This window comes from Mytilus galloprovincialis, chromosome 1 (genome assembly GCF_965363235.1).
Source record: "Mytilus galloprovincialis chromosome 1, xbMytGall1.hap1.1, whole genome shotgun sequence".
Classification (NCBI taxonomy): Eukaryota; Metazoa; Mollusca; class Bivalvia; order Mytilida; family Mytilidae; genus Mytilus; species Mytilus galloprovincialis.
The window spans coordinates 106,706,014-106,729,293 of NC_134838.1; the positions used below are offsets into that span (position 1 = coordinate 106,706,014).

Sequence of the window (23,280 nt, forward strand, 5' to 3'; positions counted from 1 at the left end):
TGTTTTGTACTAACTACTATAGATATTTCAATGGCCTAACAAAGTATATTGCTTTGTAAATTGTGTGCTGTATTATGTAACAAGAATGCAGATTGTGGACAAAGATTATTTTAGTAATATATTTTTGGACAAAACTGCAATGGAAATTTTCAACTGTTTTTAAAAAGCAACAGCTTTGGGTATTGAAATTAAATTTTGTGTTTATATGGTTGCAGGTTACAGATTGACATTAAGGTTTTTCCTTTTTTTGGTCTAAATATTTTATGGAATGTCAATGAATGCAATAGACCTGCCTATATTATATACAAGCATGATTAGGATAATTCCATGAGTGTGCCTGCATACTGTTAGAAACAGTCCATTTGGAAAACTTAAGATTATGCACAGAAAATAACAAATTAAATGTAGTAATGCATAAAGCTGAAGCATTTATATGAATTTTTCTTGCTTACACAGTATCATAAACCTTCATTTACAAGCTTGATTTGGGTGCGCTTTACATATCTTTTGTTTCTTATGTTGTTTTTTTTTTTTTGTGTCTTGATGTTTATTGTTGGTGTATGTTGTTACAGTTGCAAAGAGCTGAATAAAACAAATACAAAATTAAGATGTGTTTTTATTGGAAAAACCACTCACAAAAAATACTAGTGCTATCACTTCTGCCATATATTGTTATTGTAATGACTATTCAATTTGACCAGAAGAATCCCTTCATTATGTTTTGAACAGAGTTCTGTTGTTACTACCTGTTTACCTCCTTAATTATACATTTTCACATAAGAATACCATATTGAAGGCATAGTACTTTTGAGTATAACCTCAAGAGGTTTGAACTTAACCCAGAATTTAAGATTTCAAATATTGACTGACTATCTGATTATCTAAGTGGTAGTATCAGGTGGTATTTTTCTGCCCTGCTGTAGTGGAGGGGGCATTCAGTTTTACCCTTGTCTGTCTGTACGTCTGTCCATCCCAAAGTTGGTTTCCGTTCTCTAACTTTAGTTTGCCTCATCCAAATGTAATGAAACTTAAACAAATTGCTTATTGCCACAAAATACAGATCAAGTTTGAATTTTGGTGGTGTAATATTTAGTGTGTCTTAGAACAAAGCAGGTTCATATTAAAATGACACTTTTGAGATTATGTTTAATTCTTTAACTAAGATGGCTTCAATTTAGTCACTCCTTCTTTCTCATGATTGATTTCTTTGTGAATTAAATAAGAACAGTCATTGTTAGTTAAGATGAAGTCTGAAAAGCTGATATTTGAAGATTGAACCAGTTACAACAGTTAAAGAATACAAGATAGATGAAAGACTGGTGAAAATTGTTCTTGCTTACCCTATTTTCTAGCCTGTAGCTTTATAGGAGATGCATGTCTAAGTTTGCCATACTAACTTGTGGCAATGAAAAATATACTTTAACATATAAATAATTCACTATTTGACTGTTGACTCTATGGAAAATCAAATTCCTAGTAAGCTTCTTATTTTTATTGATATAATATTACAAATAATGATATTATGACCGTAACCATTGACCAGTCCTGAAAAGTATTCATTGCTCCATTTTCTATGAGGGATTCCCAGAAACTGATAAATTCTTTTTGAGATGTAGATCTATCTGAAGAGAGACAAGAATTAGTTTGTTCTTCATGATTTTGTTCAAGATTTTTTAGGTGTATGAGTGTTTATCATGATTTATATTCCGGTGTTGCCTTTAAAAGCTTGCTCTTGTGGTAAAATACTTTATGGTTTTTCACTTCCTCCCTGTTAACTCTGATGATTTTTAGATGTTATTATAGACACATTCAGATACTTTATTAAAGTATTTTTCATAACTGCTATACATGGTTTAAAAATGGGTGTTAATGTTTGAACTAGGTAACTTGAAGTCTTTTTAATCTTTGCATGTATTTTAAATGACCAAAGAATTCCATACTAATGTGATATAAATTATTGTCTTGTTTAAGAATATATGTTGACAACCAGATGTCTTTAATTGTCCATTGTGCTGTTTTGTTTGTCAACAGAAACATTTATGAATTATTCAGAATTTATGCCCATGATACATCTTTTGTATTTAATATAGAGAATGTTTGTTTTCTGCTTTCAGGTTGTTGTCTCCAATACATTTTCCTTTTAAATTCTCAGTATCTGTGCACTTCAACTGCATGTAGTTTGGTTATGTTCCAGTGACTTTAAATGGTGAATTTACTGATTGCATATATTTATGAGGATTGGCTGTTGTTTTTTTTTAATGTCCAGTGGCTAATATTTCTGGATGAAAATTTGTGTGGAAGATGTTTCAGTTACATACAGTTGATACATGCTATGGTTATGCATTAGAATTAGTGTACCTCAGACTCAAGGAGAATATGAGACTACTCTAATCCAGCTGTATATATTGTAGTGAATTTAGAATACTTATTTTGTTTTCTATTAGGCATGTTTAAAAACAGCGACTTATGCAAGACCATTGATACTTGGTATGCCTCTGCAAAAGAATTGTTTTCAGTACGGTTTCATTTACAACGTGAAACTCTCAGTCTTACTTCTTTGATTTTGGACAGTATGCTTTAATAGAAATGTTAAGTTTCTTTTGCGAGTTTATACAAAAGAACCTTATACAAGGCCACTTGTATTCGATTATCTTTTGAATAAGCATTTATCCTTCCAGTCTGTTCCCATGCTCCCTTGTTCATTTACTTTAAAATGGTTCTGTATACATTTTTTTCAAATATTAAGTTCTCTGACTATAGATATAAATAAACGGTTTATGGTACCATTGTGATTTGGTTAGTATTCCTTCACATTTTCTATTAGACTAGAAGTGTTTGTTTGGGTGTGTGTGCGTTTTTTTCATTTTTTTTTAAACAAACATAACCCATACCGTGTTCTTGACATGTCATTATGGAGTTCATCTGTTCAAAGACCGTGTTCATCATATCCGTCACAACATCTACAGATGACTGTCCACACGAGTCACTTACAGACTTCTGCATACACTGGTAAGAACCAAGAAGTATTCTGAAACAGTCAGATCACAATATTACATCGTTGAATAACTATCAAACGTAATTTATACATGTTTCTCGTTTCTCGTTTTTTAATTTTATATAGATAAGACCGTTGGTTTTCCCGTTTGAATGGTTTTACACTAGTAATTTTGGGGTCCTTTATAGCTTGTTGTTCGGTGTGAGCCAAGGCTCCGTGTTGAAGGCCATACATTGACCTATAATGGTTTACTTTTTTTAAAGTGTTATTTGGATGGAGAGTTGTCTCATTGGCACTCACACCACATCTTCCTATACCTAATTATCATAAATTTATAATACAAATAAATGATACCACAAATGTCCATGTGTAAATTAAGAAACAACATTTGTTTAACTGTTCTTCAATATTGCATGAATTCCTGATGGATTGGATTGGTTGTTTGCTGTAATCCAAATATTAGAATATTTTAGAATGTCCTCTCTTTTCATCTTACCCAATCCAAGGACAAATGTTAGTTCAATTACTTAGCCGACACTGCAATTTATTTTATTTTTACTAAACTTAAATAAGTTCTATTAAGCTACATAATCATGGAATCACTATCATAAATATATCTTTCAAAAAGGACTGTTGTTTCTTTCCATTCGTTAGGTTCTCTAAGAAAGGGGCAAAACTACAAATGTAAAAGTGTCTGGTAAGGATTGTTTGCAGCAAAGTATCGTGTTAAAGCTCTGCAAATTATTTATACACTCTTACTTGCACCATTCTTGTTTAACTTGATCTGTATAAGCATCCTCTAACATAGATATTTGTTCCAGTTGGCTCTTGACATTTTGTACATGGTCCTTGTAACAAGCATTAGATCTATTTTGTACATCTGGTTTTCTCCAACAATCATCATGTAAAACCATATCTAAAAACAAACTTTTTGAGAACATTTTGTGTCATTTAAAACGCAGGGACTCGGTCAGAAGATTAAAAATTCTATCATCAGTTTACGAGTATGAAAAGTATACTGCACTTAGCTAGAAAACAATGAAAAAATATGCTATGCTAACGTCATAAATACGTTAATAATAATTACAAACAGACAGGAAATACAAAACAAAAATGAAAAATAAATTGATTAACATTGGTTTGATAACTCTGCTTTAAACTGTGTTTCTGTAATAAAAATACAAAACTAAAAATACGCATGAGTTTTGGGAATGGATCCCGCTTTCTATGCATCTTGTTGTGTTTTAATTGTGCTATTCCTATTCAAACTTATTTTCACTTATTCAATGTGTTATCGCTGCAATCCATATCGTTATACAATAACATTAGTTTATATATTTGGCATTATTTTTAATTTGCATATGACTAAAATTTATTGAATTAGGTTAATAACGAATGTCAATAATCTAATATACCGTATGTATTTGGGTATTTAGTGGTTTTGTTCACTTGAAGCTTAAATATACATCCAGTGACTTTGCTATGGCAATATCCAGAGGTAGTTTGTTGCGATCCTTGGCCGTGTTTACGAAGAAAGACCGTATCCTACAATCTTTTGTAGGTGACTGTAATAGTTAGTAAATGTAGTAGGTATTCATGATTTCCTGTACGACTGGAGCTTATGTTTTTATTTTCGTTTTGTTCACAGGCACTCGTCTCAGAATTTTTGTTCCTATATACCCTTTTTTGTGGTTTTGTTATAGAATTTATTCTTGTTTATTGCTAGAAGGCAATACACATGATAATTCGTACCTCTTTACGCCTTTATTGTCGGGTTTCTCCTAACTATATGTTGCTCAAACTGGATGTATTTCTGTGTCTTGTCTTTGTAAATTTTCGACAGGAGGACTTTATATTTCACAACTACTATACGGTATGAGTTTATAATTGTTGTCTCATAGCATAACATGTAAAAAAAAGTAATGTATCAGTCGTTGTTTATTTGATTTATTTAACTTTCATACTGATTGTATACCTGAAAACCCAGATGTGCATATAAAGTTGACTGTTTTCAGTGTCGTCGCAAAAGTAGATGCATACATCAAGTCATCTGAACATTTTGATAACTTGGGCGTGTAACAGTTCTTGAATTCTTCTCTGTATCTGCAAATTGAAGTAATATCATAAGATTTCTACGTGCATTGCGCTATACTGTTACATGCTAGTATATGCATAGTAAAATAGCTTTCTTAATATATCTATATACTTTGGTTTGGTGCACCTTGAATGAAAGCATCTATAAGAAAAGCTGGTCCAAACAAATCCAAATTCAATATACCTAAGAGGGAGTTTTAAATAAAGAAATAGTTATAATGTATAGGTTGTCTGTCTGAAGTAATGAAAAAGAGTAGCAAAGAATATTCTGAGGAAATTGCCTGGTAAACGTAAACCGTTTAACCGAAAAAAAAAAAATATTGTTTGTCTTATTCGTAGAGTTTTTGATCTTTTTTTTTTTTAATGTGGAACTATCCCAAATCCGGCATGAAATGACCTCGAGGAAATGACCCGCCGTATCCCTAAATCTCGTAAATGGCCTGGCAAGCAAGGTTATCCGGTTATACATACTTACGAACAAAGACTTTCTATCTGTCTTTTATGAGGTAAAACAGTAAATTCTTTCGATTCAGATACATTCTGTGACAGTTTCCAAGTACACAGATTAAGTCCAACAAAATCGCATCCATTTACTGTACTCAAGACAACTGAAAAGAAAAGTTGTCAATCAAAGTTATGTGTTACCCGAGAACTCTTTCGGCAACATTTATTTGTTCTCTATACTTATGTAAAATGTTATGGTTTATTGAGATTAAAGATATATATATATATAACATGTTGTTTTCATTTTTTGTTACAGCACTGGGTCGATACCTTTGCTGGTTGACTACCAGTCCCAATGGGTATGCGCAACTCAGTATAGTCAGTAGTTCGGTACTGACATGATTTATAACAAACCTTTCTTAGATGGCCCGTTTATAAATTTTTAAACAATAAAGTCTTAAGACACTAAAGTTTCAACTCCCTCAGGCAAATTGGGCAGTAGGTGGATTTGTCTATTTTTTATGCCTTTTTCGTCATGAAGCTCCTATTAAAACTGTTTCGAATCTCACACATTCTTTATACTTTCAAATATTCGGTTTTGAGCGCTCCTGATGAAGGTAAAGTCATAGTCACTTCGACGAATAAAATTTATAACGTGTTGTTTTCATTATTTAATACTTCATTGTTTAATATATAACAGGAAACTGACAAGAGACTTCTGTGTTTGCTCTTAATCTATTGAATATCCAGAATATGCTGGAAAATCTATGGAAATAATGCGGCTTCCTTTACATCATTTGATTAGGAAAAGTCGGAAGATTCGTATTGTATGAGGAATTCGCTCCACAACTCAGTAAAATATTCCACACAATAACAAACTGTGGATATATCATTAAAAGTGTATGGATATTGTTTTTGACTTTAAAAACGTTTCTAAAGTATTTTATTGTCTTTTTGTGGCAAAGGCTACGATGACTTATTTTGTTTTCTAATTTGTTTTGTATACTCGCGTATTTGTTATGCGGCATGCCTTTATCAATAATATACAATTTAGACTATATATTTTTCTTTATCATCAAAGTTGAAAATCTATATGTTATTTCTATTATCATTATGGAAAATGTACATACTTGCAGACGGAAATATCCAACCAATAATTTTCCTGAGTGACTGCATTTTGACTGACAGAAATATCGTTTGTTCTCTCACCCAATTCTTACACGATATATTCTAAAATTCACACACTAAGTGCAATCTAATGTTCGTGGTTCAATGTTTTTTCCTTCTTACATGAAAACAAACTTTATGTTTAACACAACTTTACAGTCCAAGTCATATTTTGTTTCTTATTTTTATTGGTATTAATTGATTTAGATGTAGTACATTAATGTATTGATATGTTTAGTCATGATATGTTTTGGGAAATTCATATGTCGTTTGCTTACACGCCTGAGATGGTTACACTAGCCTTTGCTATTATCTTTTTTTTTTTGTATGCTTTGAAAGGTTTTTTTTACGGTTTTTTTTAAGTGAAATTTAGGAATGTTTACCGGGTTGTCGTCTCTTCAAAGTACCCGGCCACTCTGGTGATTATTTCCACCTTGTTAAATTTTCAATTGTTTCCATGCAGTGTTTCCCCCGCTGGATTTCCATGTACAAGTGCAACCTGAATAAATCTTTGTTTGTTCATTTTACAATTTTGGTGTTTACTGTTTTAACACATTTTTTTGTTAAAAAAAAATCGGTAAACCCATGTCACGTGATTGGAGTATCGAACTAACGGGGATTGACGTGCTGCTACATTATTAAGATGTTATTCTTTCCGCATTTTTATGAGAAGGACAATTGGCTTCATTATTTAACATTTATTTTTTAATTCCCTTCAAATAATCTTCAGATTGTACAATGATTCCAAAAATTATCAAAACAAAAAAACATTACTATAAAGACATGCATTTTTCACAGAGTATGATTGACATAATTTATGTATTAATAATTTTGTAATACAATTTTCTTTAGATAAGTACTGTCTACCGACTATTGGAGTTTCAATAGACTGAAGGGTCCAAATAAAATTACATATTTAACAGATACGAGAAAATAGTTTAGTTCATCAGTCAAAATTTAATGTTTTTACTTTCTCTTTGCAAAGCTAGTAGAGTCATGTTTTCGTAAAATGTTCACTGAATAACATCCTTTCAGTTCCGACATAAAAAAAAAATAAATATATATAGTGTTCTTTTCACTTATTCCGATTTCTTATAAATATTCAATATTGTATTTGTCGGCAGTTAAAAAACATTTAAACTATCATGAGGCATTCCATAATTTTAAAAGAACAACCGGCAAAGAACACAAAAAGAACTGTAATGGTGTGAAATTTTTTACAAGAATGGCAGGCGTTTTGAAAATTGCTTTAGACTGAAATTTGCCTTCGGGAATTCTGACTGACCTATTTTGCACTGAAAGTAATCACCCTTGTTCGAGTCATTTTTATATAAAAAAAAATGTAAAATCAAAATTAAAGCTCACTAGACTCCGGCATGTGTTTATGAAGTTTATTCAAGGATTTGTATAGTATTTGTATAGTTTTATCCAGGATTTGTATAGCAAGATCTTGCTATACAAATCCTTGGTTTATTGAATATTGACGCCTAGTGTTAAACTGGACCCCTGTTGTGTTCACTTATCGCTACACTGCGAAGCTATAGATAGAACGGCGGACCAGTCTATCTTAGTGTGAGTTGCAAGCGTATTGGTATAAATTCTGTGGTACACGATTTCTACAAACACGAATCCAAATCATGCTTTATTTGGATTTGAGTCCGTGTTTTACTTTGATACTTCCGGTAAAAAAAAAAGAAAACAAGCAAAAAAAGTTAACGAATAAAAATGGATAAATATTTGATTAAGAAACCAAAAGAAACTAAACAAGATTCAAGTAAAAAAGGGTGCAGGAAGCAGATGAAACAGTCTACCATAGAATCTCTTCAGGTCTAACACATATAAGATATATAGTTATGGTTCTTGTTTTTTTTAAAACATGATGTACACATTTGTCATGATTTGATTTATACCGGTATATCTATGTCTTAACAATTTTCACGATATACAGACTTGTTTGTGCCCAGAGTAAGTTTTAGATGTGAAACTAGGCCATGGTCTGATAGCCAAGGCAAAGAGTCGACATGAGCAGTAAGCAGTGTCTACACGAACACTCGTATGCAGGGATGAGTAGTCAAATTGGTATTTGTAGGCTACACATATATACCTGTATCCGGTTTTATTGTCTCGCTTGACAGGGTTGAAAAGCAAGACTAGTATGCTGTTTCTAGCGTCTGCAGCACTGTTGGCGTCAACAATGTATTAGTTTGTGATTTAGGTCTAGTTTATGGTGAACCACCAGTGGTAAGTCAAAGATATTTGGTATGCAGTTGTATAAGCATTGGCATATCCATTTCCATGGAGATTATTTGGCCTCGCCCCCTTAGGCATTATGAGTCTATTGACTTTGAAAATTTTGCTTAGTCTTCATGTATTAGTTTGAGATTAGATTGGCCATAGGGGAACCACTCGTAGAAGGTCAATAATATTTGGTATGCAGTTGTATTAGCATTGCACTTCTCATTACCATGGAGATTATTTGAACCTGCTCCCTCAGTTATGGTTTATTGACTTTGAGATTTTGCTTAGTTTACATGGTTTACATGTATTAGTTTGTGCTTTGATTTGTTTAAAGGGAACTACTTATGTTAATGTAACTTATTTAAGTCAATGGTATTTGTTTTGCAGTTGCATAAGCATAGGCACATCTCATGTCTATGGAGATTGTTTAGCCATGTACCTTCATGCATGGTTTATTGACTTTGAATATTTGCAAAACTAAAACTTTTATTACAACATTTGCATTATCGAAATTACAAAAAAGCGAGACATACAAAAATGCAATGTATCTCTGTGATAACAGTTTTATAATAAAATGCCATCTGATCGGGAATGAAACATGAACTTTAACATACTGCAACTAGACAACAATGCAAAAAAAAAAATCTAATCAAAACCACAAAATTAAATATCAATGAACATGAATAATTTCCTCATTCCATGTAAAATATGGTGCACATGAAAATAAATGAATCCACAGTACATGTTATTGTAGCACGTATATACATTTGTACAAGGATAGCATAATTATTGTAAGCACTATGACATACTGTACATATACACTGTAGCACATTATTTTTTACATGTTTTATATATGAACCTATATATTTTTGAAGGGTGTTGTTGTGGTCGAAGAAATAAGAAGGCTTAAATCCAAACTGCAGTTAGAAAGTACTTCAAAAGAAGAAATGGTTGACAGCCTGAACAAACTTGGACAAAAGATTCCTCCGAGACATGTCATGTTAGATACAAAAATAGGTATCAACTTTATATCATTGAAGATTACAGTGTTCTCCCCAGGCCGTTTTAGCGCCGCGATTTTCAGCGCTATTTCAATTTCCCGCTGTCCTATTGCACTGACCGCGTCGCTATCCCGTTCAACCGCGTCGCTATATTTTTTTTTCGTATTTTTAAAAATTTCCCGCTTATTTTTCTTTTCGGATCACGTGATTGACTGGTTAAGATTTTTGAAAGAATTATTTCCGTTGTATTAAAGTAACTCCGCGGGACCAGTCTAATAAATTTTACAAAATGGCGTCGTTGAGAGATCAAAATAAACAAAGATTTCAACATTGACATCTATTTAATGAATATATAGAGGCATATATGAATGAAATGAGAAGAAATAAATTGACCGCATTTCCAAACGACATTCACAAACTTGTTTAAAGGGAAACTTCGCAAAAAAATCAAAAATTGATATTATGTTCATTCTGTATAAAAATGCTCAAATTCATAGATATTAAAGTTTTATTCCGCTAGATAAGAGATCACCATCGATTTTAAATTTAGAGTATTAATTATCTGCGTTCCGCCATTTTGTCCTTCTTTCCCGATTAATGAAACGATATGTCTATAAACCACAAAGAAACAAAACTACAGTAACCGATGTAGTCGTAATTGCGTGTCGATATCTTGTCAATCGTACGGTTGTTTTATCCAACTAACCATGGTCTGTTGTTTTTAAACTTGATATTGGAATTAGGTGAAAAGTCAAAGTTGAAATCATAAATAAGTGTTCCGTGAAAATTGTTTTCGAAAATCTAATTTGTTCATAATTCTTTAAAGTAATAAACTGTTTTCAAATAAATTTTGATCTTCCCTCTTCTGATCACCAGCATGGCTAAAGGTATTACTTCCAAAGGTATTGTGAGGGGTGTGAGGTGACACGTCCAGGTATTCAAGCGATTTCCTGTCGGGCTTGCAAGTTCACGCATCGTTTCACTTCTGCAGGTATTGATCAGTGTACACGGCTGATAACATTTAACTTTCCATTTTGAACTATCAGATGTATAATATACAACTCTGTCTTACTTGTCATTACCAAACTCATACGCTTGTTTATAAATAACATTTCTGGTGTAAAGAATATTATTCATAAAAATATAAATAATACCCAAAAAATAAGATTTGATGAAATTAAAATCTATTTAAATATTTTTTCCAAGGGTGAATTTGGGAAAATGTAATATATACTCATTGTCAAAAGTGAAGGACAGATTGGAACATACCAGAAATATTGATTTAAAAAAATGTACGCACTTGCCGACGATTCGTTTATACGACTGGATAGAAAGTTACGGAACTATAGCGCAATTTAAAATATATACATGTATACATTGAACATAAGAAAAAAACATATATTTTGAATAAATAGGGGTAAAAGTGTTGTAAATAGACTAGTCCACGTATGCCAACAGTATGTAATCATCGAATGTCGATAGACTATTGTATACCAGAAGAAGAAGAGAACCAATTTGATTTAAATACAGGTCGATGTATAACTTTTGCTTTGGTTCATTGAAGTTGTGGACATAGTAAAATCACAGATTTATATTTCAATAAGATTGTTCTCGAACAAAGGAAGGAATTCGTCATCACAATTGTTATATATGCCACTGGACGAACACTAATTATCCCGAAGAGATGTGAATATTTTGCTGGGAAACTTTTGAGTATCAAAGTTTCAAATTAATTTCGGGATTTATTTTTTTTCTTGGTATTCAATAACAGAAAAAAGAATAAATAACTTGTCCGCTAAATAGGGGTAATCTTGTCAGATGAAAGACTTTTAGTTATATTTAAAAAAAAAATAGGGAAATATGACATTAAATTGGTTCTGTCTTTTTTTTAAACATCGTTAAAAAGATGTGTGTCTAAGGTGAACGCCACAAGAACCCTGTAATACTAGTACGAGAGTATAGCATGTAAACATTCCTTCTCAATAATATGGTTGTATTGGAAATCTTTTCATACAGATTGACAACTCATTGTCCGATATGCATGTAATATTTGCCACATGACGCCCATAGTTCTTTCTACCATCATCATCTTATTCTTTGATATTGCTGTCAACATCGATGGTTCACACCCAAACAAAAGGGGAGTAATGGACCTTCAGAGCTTCTCCGTGTTATACACTTGTGAAATATATAGACGAAATTTCTGTATTGAAATGAATATACATCTCACAAACAGGATTTTCAAATAACGATTTTGAGTAATCACCTTTCAAACCAATATAAACGTATGGCAAGATATAACCATGAAGGAATTTAGTTTTTGTCAGACTCAAGAACTCATCACTATCATAAACGTATACGTATATATGCATACAATTTCAAATATTAAGAACAAGCGGTCAATGTCGATAGTCCGTTTTCTAACTGTTCGAGTTAGACATGTCACTTGTTCATTCTTGAAAGCCTTCATATTCCCCGTCTAACGATGGGAACTGTTTCTGATTGTGTTGACTATAAATGCTTGTATGGTAATTCTGTTGTTTAGCTGTACAAGCGGTTGCATTTCATCTCCTTTCCCAACAAACAAACGAACGAAACGCTACTAGTCTGCTTTCTCTGGACCTCATCCTCAATGGCTCTTATACGTCAGGAAACTTACATGTATACTAATAATGATTGTTTCAAGAACAACGATGTATGGACGAACTATTCTAAATTCGTCAATATCTGTTATGCATGACTAAAAATAACTTTTATTACAACTACTGTATTACTTATTTGGATTAATGACGGCTATCATGTTCAACATTGCACAACTATTATCATAGAATTAAAAAAAAAATCCTCAAAAATCCTTAAAAAAAATTAATGCCTTAGCTTAGATAATTGGTATTTTTTCACAAAAAGTTCGTGTAAATGATTGTCAAATGAATTTAATTATGTAAGAATAAAATGTTAAAAAGAAACTAAAAAAAAATCATGTATGTTGTATTTTTTTGTCAATTAAAAACTTTAAAATTGCAATAGTTTTATTAGCATTTAAACACAGCCAGATTTGAATACAAGTTAAGAAATTCCGGTAAAGTCAATGATATCAAACAGATGCACAATGGTATATCAAATTGGGTAATATTGCATTTAGTTTTTATTAAAGATTAAAACTACTATTTTTTACTTCATATTTGAATCTTTACGCCAATTTGCCGCTAAGAAAGTAATCAAAAATTGTTTCCTTTTATTTTTATACATTTTCGGATTTACGAATCTGAATTTTATTTTCAATTAATTTACACAATTTATTTATTGAATCTTTATTCTCATCGTGTATTAAATCTTAGTGTATTAACATCGTGACATCATACTCTTTCTAATCCTTTCTGGATATCCTTTCCAAATAACAACATTTATACCTGTGTACGCTTGAACTCACACCTGCGGCTAAATAGCTACAAGGTAAACGAATTGACCTCAAGCCGAGAAATATACAGTGACCTTTACAAAATAAGATACACACTCTGCTCACACATTAGTTGCATTGAAATGATTATCAAAACAATAACGGTAAATAGACAAGTAAATAGTAAAAATGTTCAATAAATATTTTATGAATAAAATCTCAACAATAATTAATTAAATTTATTCAAAAACATTTACTAGAGACAGAGACATATAATTTTATAGGAGTTTAATTCAATGAATACAAAACGGTATATGCATATTCATTTTCGTTCATTATTATATTGTGGTTAATAACTACGACCATTCGTCAGCTGTGCGCTTTTAATTACGTATATTGTCGATAAGCTATAAGAGTTAAACAGATTTTATTTTTTCCCAGAATTCAATAAATCGGGCTAATACGTCACGACCCACTCGAGAATTCAACCAAAAACGTTACAAATACTTGATTTTCTCCGTTATTAGAAGGAATATAAATTTAAAACTTTGCAAATGTGTTTTTTATGTTAAGATGAACATAATTAGATGATAAGTAAAAAATCGCGGAATTTCCCTTTAACGAACTTTGAACAAACACTGATTTTAACAACGATCAAATTGGCTTCAATGAGCTAGTCTTTGAAGTATTAATTATCACCCAATCGAACTAATACCTGTTTAATCAGCAATTCTACAGTAATGAATTTTACCCTTTGAAAACAATTAAGAGGATATGATTAGAAAAACAAACCCCAAGCTGATACTAGACTTGAGAAATTCACTTTCTCGATGTCCAGCTTGGGTGAAGCCAAGTTAAACGTCGTAAGGTTAACAGAACACTGCTACATTTTTTCGCTTTATAAAGATGCCGAAACGTATGAAAGGAATGGACAGTGCTAACAGAGACATATAATACATGTCTCGGGTGCTGAAAAGTTCATTTCTAAATTATATAAGGGAAGTTTTACCCCCTTCTCTGACAACGTTGTCTCGACCATTTTTTGAACCATCTACGATTATATCATTACTTTTTCTGCGTTTACAACCGAACTGTCGAACCTGTATTGCTTGAAAGAAGCATCCCTGTTATCAAGGGATTCATTATAAGCCCGTATTTTACGATTACTTGACCATACATGGCTCTTTTTCAAATGGATAAGGGAATAAAACAGAACGAAAATTTTGTGTAAATATATATAAAATATCGATATTTGTCAACCAATCATCAATATATCTTAATTAAATATTGGTTTAAATTTAATGTAAACAGAGGATGGCTTGGATAAGGAATAGTATTTAATGCTAAAAAAAAAAAGACACAGGTGTAAACAGGAAGTTATGTCAGCCAGTAAGGGAGATAATTTGGGAGGGAAGACCTAAAAGAAGTATTGTCAAATCTTGACAAACTTATCTGGTGGCATGTATTCAAATGTTTATAAAATTATCAAACAAAACCTTTAAAGGTGGTAGTTGTTTCAATTGGCATACATAATGTATTTGATTGGTAATTCACCTTTGAAATAAAAAAATCTCTTTAAAATATTTTTAAAGGATTTCTTTCATATTCATAAGGGAGCTACCATTTGATTTTTATGGGGGGGCTAGGATGAAAAATGTTGTCCTGCATTTTTTTTTAGTTGTAATCTCTGTCCTGCCTTTTTATTTTTCACTCTATTCGGTCCTGCCTTTTTTTTTTTTTTAGTTTATCCTGACTTTTTTTTACCTTAATTGTCATCCTGACTTTTTTTTTTTGCAAGTGTCCCATCCTGCCTTTTTTTTTACTCAAAATTCCTGTCCTGCCTATTTTTTTCAAATTTCATCCTAGCCCCCCCATAAAAATCAAATGGTAGCTCCCTAATTGGAATATTTTAGCCTTTTTTTTAAGTAAGTCTTTGATAAGATAATAAAAGTAAATGTAAAAAATACCAATCTTGTCATTGAAAACTTTCTCACAGAAGCTGACAATGACTTTATTGTTGGTCCTACATGTTCTGCAACATCACCTGTTAGTGATAAGAAATCTTCACATCTAGGCAGTCTGGTATAGACCCACCATGGAAAAGACTTCTCCTTGGGTTTTATAGACAGACAATATGAGGATTATATGTATTTACAATGGAGACAAAAAGACTTTTCTTCTATCATGTCTATATCCAGACAATAACATTAGCAAACAAAGGGGTAACTTCCATGAGCATGATGAGGACATCATTACAAGAGAAAACATCAATAGCATTATATAAGAAAAACACATAACAAATCAATTACAAACCAACCGCACGCCGCGACAAAGTTACTGAGAATTGTCGAAAATCACGCGCTTACCACAGCGCTATCCAAAAATCCTGGGGAGAACACTGGATTAGATAGTCGAACACTGCTGAGTTTTCAGAATGTTAGATTTATTCTTTTCTGTGATGTCTGCAGTGCACATTAGCTATGTGCATATGTCTCTGTTACAATGTAGTTTAGAGACTCTTTAATCATTTGTTCAGTGTAGTGCAAAAAGGAGACCCTTCACCCTTGGCACACTTGTAACATTTCCTTGTTCATTAGGGGGTGAAAGGAATATGTTGTCCATTTTTTCACAATACACTAAGTTGCTTGCACAAAATAATAATGTGCATAGCCATATAAAACTTCTAGAAAACGAGTATGTGCTCATGATTTGATCATGCCTTATTTCAACAACATTATGCATTGATGCATATTATAGCTTAAACAGCTTTGCTGGTGTAGTGGTAGCATGTATGCCTGGAGTTCAAATAGAATAAAATTGAGAATGGAAATGGGGAATGTGCCAAAGAGACAACAACCCCACCATAGAGCAGACAACAGCAGAAGGTCACCAACAGGTCTTCAATGCAACGAGAAATTCTCGCACCCGGAGGCGTCCTTCAGCTGGCCCCTAAACAAATATATACTGGTTCAGTCATAATGAACACCATACTAAACTCCAAATTGTACACAAGAAACTAAAAGTTAAAATAATACAAGACTAACAAAGGCCAGAGGCTCCTGACTTGGGACAGGCGCAAAAATGGGGCGGGGTTAAACATGTTTGTGAGATCTCAACCCTCCCCCTATACCTCTAGCCAATGCAGAAAAGTAAACGCATAACAATACGCACTTTAAAATTCAGTTCAAGAGAAGTCCGAGTCTGATGTCAGAAGATGTAACCAAAGAAAATAAAAGCAGGTTTTCATCCTATTCTAGACAAACTATCAACTTTAAAATTGATATTTGCTGCTTCCCTGATAAGTATAACTTAACCAGGAGAGTTTGGTTCTCCGGTGAAAGCCAAAAAAATCTGGATGTTTTTGTTGGGCAACTTTTTTTAATTAACTAAATTTGAAAATAGGTGTTCATTGTAAGGTACAGTCTATCTTTTATTTAAGAATTGAATACTTCTATTTGTCAATTCATTGGGTTGTAAAGCCTTGACTGATTGGTGAAATACATTTTGTATGAAGCACAGAAGAGCTTCATTCTAAAAATGTGTGCACGGTCAACATTTTTACAACCCTATGAAATTATTGAATTACTCACAGAAACATTCAATACTTATAATTACATTTTGCGCTATGATCATGAAAACATGATGGCTATCAAATTTTTCTTTTATTTACCAGTGCACTTTATTTTGGAAACGTGTGTCATGATGTATGTTTCAATTCATTCACAATTCATTTTGCAATAAAGAATGACGCGAGATTGCTGTCAGCCAAACAAAATAACATATAATAATGAAATATACATCTAATGTTATTATATAAACATAAACAAGATCACATTTAAATAAACCAGAAGTTTTTACTTGGTGTAATTAGATCAGTCTGAAACATTTACTTCAACAAGAGGCTGTCAGAGCGACAGCAAACCGTATTTATTAACATTTATTTGTGTCCTGGCATTTTTAATATCACAAGATCCATAACCGATGAACGGTGAATGTACTATCGTCAATATCAAATTTGACCTCCATTTTGTTATCAGTAACAAATATAAAAATTTGAAAAGCTTTGGTTGAATGGTTCATGAGTGAATGCAACAACATGACTGGAAACACAATTTTTCAATCTCTCAAGAACCATAACTCCTGAACAGAAAAAGAGAATATGGCCAATATTGAACTTGACCTCAATTTTGTCATCAGCCGCAACATATTTAAATTTGAAAAGCTTTTGTAGAACGGTTTATGAGCAAATACACGGACATGACTGGAAACACAATTTTAATCTTTCAAGAACCATAACTCCTGAATGGTAAAAGTCAAAATCGTTATTATTAAACTTGACTTCCATTTTGTCATCAGTAATAACATATTAAAATTTTAAAAGCTTTGGTTGAACAGTTCATGAGTAAATACATGGACAAGACTGGAAACAGCATTTTTCAATCTTTCAAGAACCATAACTCTTGAATGGTAAAAGTCAAAATCGTCATTATTGAACTTGACCTCCATTTTGTCATCAGTAACAACATATTAAAATTTAAAAAGCTGTGGTTGAACAGTTCATGAGTAAATACGCGGACAGGACTGGAAACACCATCTTTCAATCTTTCAAGAACCATAACTCCTGAACGATTTAAGTCAAAATCGTCATTATTGAATTTGACCTCCATTTTGTTGTCAGTAACAACATATTAAAATTTTAAAAGCTTTGGTTGAACAGTATATGAGTAAATGCATGGACAACATTTGGCTGCCGACCGGCCACCCAACCGACGGCCCGCCCACCGTACATTCCAAAATCAATAACCGACATTTTTGTCACAAAAATCTGGTTAATAAAACAAAGTTTGATGAACTACCATATTTTCTAGATTATACTTATTTATGCAAAACAAAACCTTATTCTGATTGGGACTCCAAAATCACAAGCAACACAACTTAACTAGAAATGTAAATTCATTTTTAAAGGTATGCTTGGAAGCATAGCTTCATAGGGCTACAGTACATTTATGAATCATTCATATAAATAAAAAAAGTAATGTATACATTTTTTCATTGTTTTTTTTTAAGGTCAATATTCATAATCTAAATCTACTTTTATATCATTTTTTTCACCAGCTTATAAGCTGTCTGTTCAAAGAATTTTAGACTGAAAATTAGGGTGACTAAAATATTTTTTTCCTGTAAATAAGTTCCAGGGAGGATAACTTTTTAATACTTTGTTCATTGTCATATATTTTTTAATGTGTTCATGTATTTGGTATTCATTTTATAGGCAAACTGGTCAATAAGTTAAGAAAACATGAAGATAGTGACATAAGAAAAGCAGCTAGACGTGTCTATGTTAAGTGGAAGGAACATTTCGTCAGTCATGCTGAACGACCAGTTATTGAAGTCATGTGTGATACTAAAACAGATAAAATGAGAACATCTGGCAAGAAACTATTGGCTGGATCATTAGAATTAGAGGTAATTATTATAGTGTATTACGATACCGATAAATTTTTTGAAGGAACGATTGGACAATGCAAACACCATCTCTGATTTGATGACCCCCACCCCTTCTTGATTTTCATTCTGTGGTGAACCACCCTAACAATTTATAAAGTTTTGATAGCATGAAAATTAAAATATGAAAACAAAATATTTTTTGTTTGTTTAGTGTATCTGTATATATTTAGACATGCCAACAATTGAGTACTCTCTCATGTAAGAAACAATTTGTAATGAATCTAGCATTAAATAAAAGAAGATGTGGGATATACATCAATGAGACAGGAACACAACAACACAGTAAAACCATATACAATAATATTGATTAGAAAATTGAAATTAAATGTAAAAATGGTGGTCTAAAAATTCAAAGTACATGTAATTCTTTTTAGATTTGCTTATATTCAGTACAAACTTTGTATTTTATTCAAGAATGGTTTTACTGGTACAATGTGAAATGTGAAATATCACCTTCATGATTGAACTGCTGGTGTACAGGCTCATAAAAATGAATAATAAGAAATCTTTAAGAAAAACAAAGACTTGATATAATGTTAACATAATTTAGAGGCAAATATCTTGAAAAGACCTTGATTGATAGTACCTGGTCAGCACACATGAATTACATTGCTGGAGACATATATGAAAATGTTGATATATTGATACAATGCAACATGATTTTTTAACAAAGGTATCAAATCCTTATTGTAGATAGTTATGATATATTATATGTCAAAAGTACAATATTATTTAATCATTTAAAATATTGATAGTGCATTACAATTGAGATTTGCTTTAAAGGTGTCAGAGAGATTTGGTATGAAATCAGATTGAGAGAAAATATCTTTCATAAAGTCTCTTAACCTCAAGGTCCAGACAGTTGATAATTGGAAGTAAATTTATATTGTTATCAACTTACTTGTATTTCATGAACTTTAAATTACTGGTAATGAGGATAATGTCTTGCTATAATCTTTAATATCAACACATGTTTAAAATATGATTTAAATTGTGATAAATGATCTGTTTTGTAGGAGAGTCACAATCTACCTGATGCTATAGAGAGAGAAGCATTTTACCACCATAAAAGATTAATCAATTATGATTATCGTAGAACTATGAGAACTCTTGTATTTACACTGAAAAATAATGAGGACATTCGAAAGAAAGTTATAACTGGAGAACTTAAAGTACCAGAATTTGTACAAACATACAAAAAATGTTAATTAGTATTGAGTTCCTCAAAATCTGTGATAAAAATACACCTATACCTGTTGTACATGGCATTTAAGGATAGAAGAATGTTGTCTTCAGGGGTCTGGTGGCAATCATTGATCACATCAAGATATGCCAAGCTATGAATGTGTTTCTTGATGAAGAAATTAAGCAAACAGAATATATTCTTTAAAAGTTAAGCAAAATGAATTTATGTAAAGTGCTAACTCGTTTTAAATTTCAATGCCAATTTAAATAAACTAATTGAGATTTAATACAATTGCATGAGTTATATAAAAAATTTACTGTTGTGTGATTCTTATTAACTTTGGGAACACTGGTTTCACATTTACATTATTTTGATAACCAGTAATATGTTAACTGTTTTATGTATCTGTAATTAATTTTGATATTTTTTTTATGTTTTTACTTATTCATGTTGTCTCAATAAATTGGCATTTTTGCATAATATTGACTTAGTCTCTGAATATGAAGGTAGAAATTTAAAAAACAAGATGGGTCTAGTTTATTGGAATATTTGCTATGATAGTTGGTCCAAGGACTTAGGTTGAAACAATTTCAAGAGGACCTATGTGGTTTCATTGTTTTATCAGGGGATTGTAATGGATGTATGATAGGAGCCTCTAAAATCTAAATTGAATGAAAAAAAGAGTAGAATTATTGAAGTCTTTTATAATCATTGTTCTTCTAATGATTACCCAGTAATGGACAGGACGGTATGATCTGGGCACTTTGAAAAGAAAATCAGTTCAACAATGAGCAAAGCCAATACAGCATAGTCAACTATAAAAGGCTCCGAAATGACAATGTAAAGCAATTCAAACGAGAAAACTAACGACCTAATTACTGTTAAAACATTAATTTTCCTGGGGTTAAAATTTCATGGTTTTGTCTCTTGATAAGGTTTCATGGTGATTTAATTTCATGGTTTCAATTAAATGGCAGTGATATAATGTGTAGGTTAAATATTGGTAGGAGTTTAAATTACGTGGATATATTCTTTCCACAAAAAAAAAACGAAATTAAATCCTCCACGAAAATTCTGCTTTTACAGTAGTCTATTAAGTAAAGTTCATAGTTCAGAAAACACAACATCAACAAATAAACAATGAAAGTGATGGATGCTTAATTTGTACACATTCAGGGCAAGAACAAATTGAATAAAATGCTTTGCTGAGCACAGCCTGATACGACCGCAGAGGTTGAACCCTGAACAGTTGAGGCAAATTTGGACACAATATTAAAGCTTGATACTGTCTGAATTTGGATTGTGATCAGATTTTTGACATAGTATAGGTTTCTGACACAAAAATGTCTAGATCTTACAAATCTATTGTGCAATACTGGGCAATTAAAGATTTCTTCTTGAAACTTTTCAAAAGTTTGAAATTTAAAAAATACTTAAACCCCTCAAACTTTTTGAATCCCCTATTGGAGCAATTACCCCCATACTCAATCCCAGCCTTTCCTTTGTAGTATGGAACCTTGTAGTACAATTTCAGAGAGATCCTTACACTTAAACACAAGTTATTGTCTGGAAACTAGAAAAATGCTTGTTTTTGACCCCTAATTCCTGCATGAATGGGGCAATTACCTCAAAGTCAATCCCAGCCTTCCTTTTGTGATATGGAACCTTATGGTACAATATCAGAGAGATCCATGCACTTACACACAAGTTATTGTCCAGTAACTACAAAAATGCTTGTTTTTGGCCAGTAATTCCTATACTGTTGGCACCATAAACATTAAACATTGTGGTACAATTTCAGAAATTTGAGTTATGACCTTAATTTGATTGATTCATAGCCCTGTCTTAGCAACTTTTGAGAAAGCAGTATTCCTTGTCCAACTAAATCAACGTACTTTGAGTTAGCTCTAGAGAAACGTATCAATTGAGACACATATACTCCATATGCTGGTGCCGCTGGGATGTTGCTACACAGAAATGGAAAGTTGACTATAGGAGAATTAAAATCATTGCATTTGTCATAAATTTTGGTATTCAACCTACCATCAGTAGTCATTTCGAGAAAAAGGTCTAAATATGAAGCAGATTTATCTGTGTCGCTTTTATCTTTAATTTCAAGTTCACTTGGATATATTAAATGTGAGTGATCACTGAATCTATTATTATAAAGAGACAGTACATCATCAATATAAAGAAAGGTGAAATTAAAAGACTGGTCTAATTTCTTTTCTTCTTTCTGTACAAGCCCTTGGATAAATTCTGCTTCATAGGAATACAAAAAAAAATCTGCAAGTAGAGGAGCGCAATTGGTACCCATTGGGATTCCAATAGTCTGTAGGAAGACCAAACCTCCAAATTCAACAAATATGTTGTTAATTAAAAAGTCCAGCATGGCAGTGATATCTTCTTCAGTGTATTTTTTCCTTGACTCTGTATGATTTTTTACAAAGTAAGCTGAATTTTTGCCCAAAACTAAGATATTTAAAACGTCTAGTGTCCTTTTTGTTTAAGAAACATAAGCTGACGAGTTCTTTCAGTCGAGCTTTGAAAAAGAGTTGAAAAATCAAAGGTTTTAATGTTGGTACAATGTTTTAATGATTGAGATTGTAAATTCACCAATAACTTCTTTGAATTTTTCAGTATCCACATCTGATTCAAACCACTTCTTGAATATGACGTTTCGGAATATTTCTGAAGTCCTTCTTTGACTGCAGTGAGTATGGCAGTAAGAACTTTAGAACTTAAATTGCATAAAGATCCATTCTCTTGAACTAAAAGTTATTGTCTGCAAACCAAAAGTGTCTTTGGACGACAAGGCAGACGACGACATCTTACCATTATACGATCCCAAAATTTTTTTTGCAGTCATATAAAAAAAATACAAAAAGGTTCTGCAAGTTAGGCAGAACAGGAGCAATGGCTGGAACTGAACATATGAAGACGAATGGATAGAAGACAGAAATTACGCCATTGAAAAAGCAAGAAAGGGCCCTTCAGAGTTGTTGCAAGGTTTCATTATTATACAGAGGAAATGGCACTTTCTACAAGAGGGATAAGATTTTTAACATTTCCATTCGAAACCCTACATTGATGCAGAGCCAAACAGAGGTACAACTTAAGCAAGGGACTGTCAAACTGAGTAATGTCCTGTTGGCTATATTTCAAACTAGTAAACCCTTGGGTTTTTTTATGGAATGAGGTCATGTCAGGTGATCTCTTAATCATTATGTACAGGTTGTTTCTACAAACA

General features: G+C 32.1%; 2 protein-coding genes across 3 annotated transcripts; one reads left to right on the top strand and one right to left on the bottom strand.

Moving 5' to 3' along the window:
* Positions 1-1,477: 1,477 nt before the first annotated feature.
* LOC143049402 (uncharacterized) lies at positions 1,478-7,032 on the bottom strand. Of its 2 annotated transcripts, none has more exons than XR_012970227.1 (6): positions 6,664-7,028; positions 5,565-5,697; positions 4,971-5,098; positions 3,755-3,911; positions 2,892-3,028; positions 1,478-1,618 (listed from the first exon to the last, which is right to left on the bottom strand). XR_012970227.1 is itself a non-coding variant. In XM_076223057.1 (6 exons), exons 1-6 carry the CDS (start codon positions 6,707-6,709, stop codon positions 1,492-1,494), a joined length of 732 nt encoding a protein of 243 aa, XP_076079172.1. In that variant the 5' UTR covers positions 6,710-7,032; the 3' UTR covers positions 1,478-1,491. The 2 variants fall into 2 exon arrangements, 1 of the variants encoding a protein (XP_076079172.1); XM_076223057.1 differs by having other exon boundaries at positions 1,478-1,622; positions 6,664-7,032.
* A 1,334-nt stretch (positions 7,033-8,366) lies between these two features.
* Positions 8,367-20,510, top strand: LOC143049417 (transcription elongation factor A N-terminal and central domain-containing protein 2-like). The gene is made up of 4 exons (XM_076223066.1): positions 8,367-8,527; positions 9,814-9,955; positions 18,609-18,802; positions 19,861-20,510. Exons 1-4 carry the CDS (start codon positions 8,426-8,428, stop codon positions 20,050-20,052), a joined length of 630 nt encoding a protein of 209 aa, XP_076079181.1. The 5' UTR covers positions 8,367-8,425; the 3' UTR covers positions 20,053-20,510.
* Positions 20,511-23,280: the final 2,770 nt, after the last annotated feature.